At 40.7% G+C, this 6,423-nt stretch overlaps 1 protein-coding gene across 1 annotated transcript; it reads left to right on the plus strand.

Annotated features, from left to right (window-relative positions):
- The first annotated feature begins 5,665 nt into the window (after window positions 1-5,665).
- LOC147420762 (uncharacterized) lies at window positions 5,666-6,076 on the plus strand. Its single transcript, XM_086504583.1, has one exon. The coding sequence runs from the start codon at window positions 5,666-5,668 to the stop codon at window positions 6,074-6,076; it is 411 nt and encodes a 136-aa protein (XP_086360709.1).
- Window positions 6,077-6,423: the final 347 nt, after the last annotated feature.

Genomic DNA, 6,423 nt, shown 5'->3' on the forward strand with positions numbered 1-6,423 from the left:
GCAAGATGATGAAGAAGGACACATGTATTTTGTGAGATTTGGATCAAAGGTACTAAGTGCTCGCCAAAGAAACTATCCTTAGATAAAGAGAGAGTTATGGGGTATGGTTACAGCCTTGAAAAATGGGAAAGAGTAACTAACTGGTGAATGTGTGCTATCAAGGGCAAGGTATGAAGATGAGTCACATATGATTGACGAGGGAGATGATGTAGACACAAAGTTCTATTCGATCTCTCATGTCAAAGGTAACAATGTCTGCATGACTAATCCACTTGAATTGTTCTTGAAAGAGCTTTATGAAGGTGATTGCTTCTTATTAGAAACTACTTGAGTACTCTAACAAAACACGATGATTGGTATGAACAAGAATTCAAGAGGATATGCAAGACTCAGCATATGGGTACTTTTTGAGGGACGATTACTTGTGAAAGCATCCTAAACAAAAGGATGTTACACCACAAAGGGCTATATGTAAAAAAGGAGACTCAAGTAAAGCTCATGCAAGAGTTTCATGAGAGTCTGTGGGCAACGTTCTCCAAGTTGAAAGAAAAATATCGGTGGAAGGGTATGTATAAAGATGTATCTCAATTTTTAGAGACATGTGTAGCTTGTCAAATGTATTCAAATGTGTGGCATCATGATGAGATGCACCCTACATGCAATATAAATGTGTAGAAGGCAAGGACAGTCCCAGCAGATGGGAACTGCTCCTAGGACCCACTACAATGTCTCCAGGGCTTTTTGGCTTTTGGGAGTTCTTTTGACTTTTGGCTTACAGGCTCTTGCTTCTAGACTTTAGCTTCCTAAGCTTTTGCCTTTCAACTCTATAATCATTTACTCTTGTAATCAATTCTTAGACTTCATCTGAGCTTAAGCCTGTTGTACACTGTACTGATTATCTTTGTACTGCTGATCTGAACCCCTAATACTAGTCCCACTCTTCCAGTTTGTGTCTTCCATTTCAGTACATGTTTCTAGTTCAGTTCTCTGTTTCAGTCCAATACGTAATTCCAGTCCTTACTAACTGAACTGCCTAGATAATCAGTAGCTCTAAACTCTAACACTGGAATAACTATCTGAAGAGACCAGCTCCCATTCCATTTTGGCGATCACGGTGGTTAGAGCTGATGGATCTTAGACCAGGGAGCTCTATCTCCCAGTTAGAATTCTCAACTACAAACATGCCGCATAGAGTCAGTCATGGTAAAAAATTGTCAACCCAGTTGCGCACTGATTCCACACGAGTCTACCCTATTCTAGAAGTGTTAGAAAGAGAATCTGATACTAAGAGGGACCCCGAGAGTGACTAAGGCTCAGGAGGAGCAGATTAATGATGAAGAGGCCAAAAACTCTCAGCATTCCAGTCACTCAAGGAGGAGTAGGGCTGAGCGTGAGGAACACAAAACCAAGGCTCAAGGTTCTCGGTCCATACACAAGACAGTTGAGGCTCAGGGTAGCAAAGGCAGTCATCATAGTACAAGCAGGAAGGCCAAGGAAGAGACTGAGATTGAAACTAAAATGAAAGGTCACTGGGATGCCGACATGATCATTACAAGAAGTCATCTAGACGCAATCAGGCCACCAAGACTAGAGGAATGAGAGATGATATAGACATGCATGATTACACTGCTTCGTTAAAGATATCTTTTCCATTGTTCAAAGGTGGAAAAAAAGGCGTCCTAATGTCCACATTCAAGCCTTTGAGCAATATGATGAATTAAAGCATATTGATGTAGATGAATGGGGAGAGTATTTTCCTCAAACACTGAAGGATGCGGCAAGGAAATGGTATTACCACTATCCAGCTTGTCACCTCAGGTATTACAATAAAGTGATCAAGGCTTTTAGGCATGAGTACTCGGATAATAGAGGAAATGAAGACATTCTTTGTGAGCTGGACAAGATCAGGCAAGGAGAATGGTCTATAAGAAGCTATGTGGAAAAGATCAAAGAGTTGACTAGGCAGCTATAAGAACCAATGTTGCGTGCATGGTTTTTGAATGGGTTTCGTAGCAAGAAGCTGAGAGAGCAAGAGGTACCTGCACCTACGAAGAAGTTTAATGACTTGGTGCAGAGAGCTCTGAAGCTTGAGCAGCAAGCAAAGAAGGAGCGCAGCCATAAAAAGCAAAGTTCTAGCAGTAGCAGCTCTTCTACAGAGAATTCTAACTCCAGTGAGACTTCCAGCAGTTTTGATAGTAGTTCAGACAAAAAGATCAATGACAAGGCTAAGAAAGGGTCTTGGTCCTAAAAATCAACGAAATGGCCATGCAGGGATTAACAATGAGTCATCTACATAAGCATGCCCAATAAGTTCTAAGATGGGTAACTGTAAGCCATGAAGATGACTGTCAAGAGTCAAATAATCAAGAAACATCAGTGGAGAAATGTCCTCCAGAATCCCCATTGTGTGCTTCAGAGATGACTTGCATCCTCCCTTCCACATCTTTGAAGAACACCATCTATGCCCAATCTATAGAGCAAGACTCCTATTATCATGAACTTCAGACTCTTAATGATCAGAGCCTTCTTCTGATTCTGAGTCCAGTTGTCTGGGAATCCTCCTTTTGAAAGGAATTGTTATACATCATGCCATTCAGGATCTGAGTTCTCCTCAACTGTCACCTGAAATAGCTCTGCATCTGGCTCATCCCTCAAGGATACTTTAGGGTAGCCTTTAGTACTTTTGGAGTGAAAATCAACACCACAATGAGATTTACCAAGCTTGTGGAATATGCGGAACTCAAACTCCATCAGGAACATCATCCATCTGATTAATCTTCCTTGGATAATAACTTTGTTGATCAGAAATAGTAGTGCTTGATGATCCACATAAAAATGAAATAATTTGCCCAGTAAGTAATGCCAAAACTTGGTGGCACTGAAAACCATACCCAATGCTTCTCTCTCCATGGTTGTATATCCTTGTTCATCTAGACTGAATCTTTGACTGGAAAAATAAATTGGATAATCTGTCCTTCCATTTGGTACCCCAAGAATGAACTGAATTTAGACGTTGTGCTGGGTGCCTTGGCCTGCTGGACACACTGGACTTTATCATTGGCCATCTCTATGCCTTCTAGACTAGAAAAACACACAAATGGATTCAAGCAGATCCTCTTCTCGTGACATCGCTCAAAAACCATTTCCAAAAATAGTAGATGCATCTCCACGGTTGAGAATACAGTGAAGTCATCCATGAATATAACTAGAAATCTGTGCAGGAATTCACTGAATATCACCATCATGCAACACTGGAATGTTTTTGGAGCATTGTAGAAACCAAATGGCATGACTAAATACATGAATGCACCCCATTCAATAATAAAAGTGGTTTTTCTCCTATCTTCAAGAGTAATCTTTAACTAGTTGTGACCACTATAGCCATCCATAAAACTATACATATCATGGCGTGCAATTTCATCAAGAAGCATATCCGTAAAGGGTAATGGAAAGGGATCTTTGATAGTTTTTGGTAGTTCACACAGACTCTGAGTTTCCCATTCTTCTTTGGTAGGACCACTATAGGAAATAGCCAATCACACTGTTGGCAACTTTTGTGATGAATCCGGTTTTTAGAAGGTTGTCAATTTCCTCTTTGACCTTCTTAGCATAGTTCAGATTCATTTTATACCTCTGTAGATGTATTGGTCTCACATCTGGCTTTAGAGGTATTCTGTTCTAGCAAACCTTTGGATCTACACCTTTCAAATCATTGTGTTCCCATGCAAATACATCTTTGTAGTTTTGGAACATAAGTCTGGCTTTTTCCTTCATTTCTGGGTTCAGATGCTTATTCACCTTGATTAATCGAGGCTTTCTTCAGAACCCAAATTCCACTCTTCAATCTCTTGATCATCTGGGAGCAGCCAATTCAAACCACCTCCCTTCCTTTTGGTTGATTCTTCAACATAATCCCAGGATGGATCTGTTAGTTCTGGATTCTCATTCGGAACTCTAGTGACCTCTTCAATGTGCACTGGTGTATTGGAATCTGAATATCCCTTTTTGGAGTCAGATGGTTCCTCTAGCCGTCTAGTCAACTGAACTGGTCTCTCTCCAAGATTCAGTTCAGTGAGCTGATGTGGATACTACTTTCTCTATTTCACAGCTTGAGCTTTGTTGGATAACACTACATTCAAGTCGATTTCAGCTAACGCAAAATTATTCATGGCTGCAAGCATCCGTTCAATCTTCTTAACCCCATATTTTTGGCAAAGTTCCTTAGGTTGAAGTGCTTTATTCTAGCTTCTGGTGTTATTTGTCTGGAGCTGGATAGTTAAGATTTGATTTGCATGATCATGAACAGCCTATGCCTTCCAAAGCCATGGGTGTCTAGTAGCATACCATATGCTCTTTGGACATCCAATACCAAAAAGCTGGTTTTGAATTTCTCTTTTCCCACCCTAATCTGCACATTCTTGATCATACCAGCTGCCTAAACAACTCTATGATCATCATTCTAACCTTAAAGGGTGTTGGCTTTAAATCAGTGATACCAAGCCTTTGCTAAAGATGTGCCCCTAGAATATTCACACCTACCCCTCCATTGAGTATAACATCGGATAGAGGCTCCCATTATTTCCTAACCTTATAATCCACCTGGATTACTGGCACCTCATCATCTCTGACAGTCAACAAATCAACTACTCTGGCATCAGCTTCAGCTTCTCTCCACTGTCTTCCTGACATCCTCTAATTTGACTATCAATTTCTGAATTTGTTCACAGATTTTGACATGGATCTCTTCTCTCTCCTGGCCAGAATTATCATCAAAACTTAAGGAATCAGGACTATCTTCACATTGCCAATCCGTTCTTCTGGTGTCTGTGCTGACCCTTGACTGACACTGAGAAAGACACTTTGCTTTCCCCATTTCAATCTTTTCTAGTGCAGTCAAATTTGATTTGACCTGCCCTAGATCATCCACTAGTCCTTGCACTACAACAAGCATTGTCTCAGAGATTCTAGATCCTGACTAATTTGGCTACCTTTTCTTAGGACTAGGTTGGTATCTTCTGAATAACATGAGCATCAAAACTCTTTGGCTGTTCTGGTAGCTTCTTAGCTAGATCCTTTGTGATCCTAGCTGCCAGCTCTTGCTGCTCTTGCCATTCATCGACTACCTTCTCCTTGCCCTTAGACCATTCAAGAAGGTCACTCCAAGGACGAAACAATACATCTTGATGGCTACCTATTATGTCACTAAATGGGTAGAGGCAAAGGCTCTTCCAGATAATACTCCCAAGTCTACTGCTGTTTTTCTGTTCGAAAACATATCTGCCACTATGGCTATCCCATTGAAATTGTGTCTGATAAAAAACATTATGTGCCACTATGGCTGTCCCATTGAAATTGTGTTTGATCAAGGGACACATTTCATTAATGACACAATGGAAATTCTGATGGAGATACTCTCAGTTAAGCACAGGAAATCGACTTCATATTATCCTAAGTGCAATGGTCAGGTACAGAGTAGTAATAAAACCATCAAGGATAAGTTGACCAAGATTGTTCAGAAGAGCCACACCACTGAGATATCAAGCTCCAGACTGCTCTATGGGCCTACAGAACAGCTTATAAAGTCACCGCTAGAATGACACCTTTCAAAATGGTGTATGGTACTAAAGCTATGGTGCCTATTGAATTTTTAATTCCCAGTCTCAAAATGGCAGTTGAATATGGATTAGATTTTAATCATAATCTCAAACAAAGACTGGAGGAATTATTGCAGCTGGATGAGTTACAACAAAGAGCCATGTTGGAAAAGGAGATTGTTCAGCAACACAAAAAGCACTGGCATGACAAAAGGATAAAGGTTAGGGAGTTTCAGAAGGGTGACTTAGTTTTGCTATATCAATCCTCCAAACTGGGCCCTAAGAAACCGAATTTGAAGGTAGCTTGGGCTGGTCCATTTGAAGTTGATTGGGTATTTTCAAATGGCACAGTGAGGCTGAAAGACTTATCTGGATTACTGTTGTTAGGTGTTTATAATGGGGCCAAGATCAAGTTATATTATTCTAATGACAAGGAGACTTCCAGAGGTGATGATACTGGTATTCCAGGTACTGATGACTAGGGATTGTTAGATTTAGCTGCTCTAAACTTTTTCCATGTCAACCCAATATCAGAACCAGTAATGTCTCAATATGGCAAACAGTGCCAGTAATAGAGCCAGTAAAGTTTCAAACTTAGTACTAGTTTCTATGGAAAAAGGGCCACCTGGAATAAATGTGGTAATCATTTATCGAACAGCATGGCCAATGTATGTGTGCCATGTCACCACTGGTACACATAACTCTAGGAATGGTAAGTAGTGGAGCTTTTATGGCACATACACGTATAACAATGAGGCGTGTGGGCACTCTTCCTCACAAGTCTCTTGCACAATGACTACCTGTTGTCACGCACTGGCCATTGCCAAGC

The sequence above is a fragment of the Adiantum capillus-veneris genome, chromosome 28 (assembly GCF_014529385.1).
Source record: "Adiantum capillus-veneris isolate H3 chromosome 28, ASM1452938v2, whole genome shotgun sequence".
Lineage (NCBI taxonomy): Eukaryota > Viridiplantae > Streptophyta > Polypodiopsida > Polypodiales > Pteridaceae > Adiantum > Adiantum capillus-veneris.

Bases quoted from the DNA above. Each gene is read 5' to 3' on its own strand.
- LOC147420762 (XM_086504583.1), top strand. From the start codon at position 5,666: ATGGCAGTTGAATATGGATTAGATTTTAATCATAATCTCAAACAAAGA.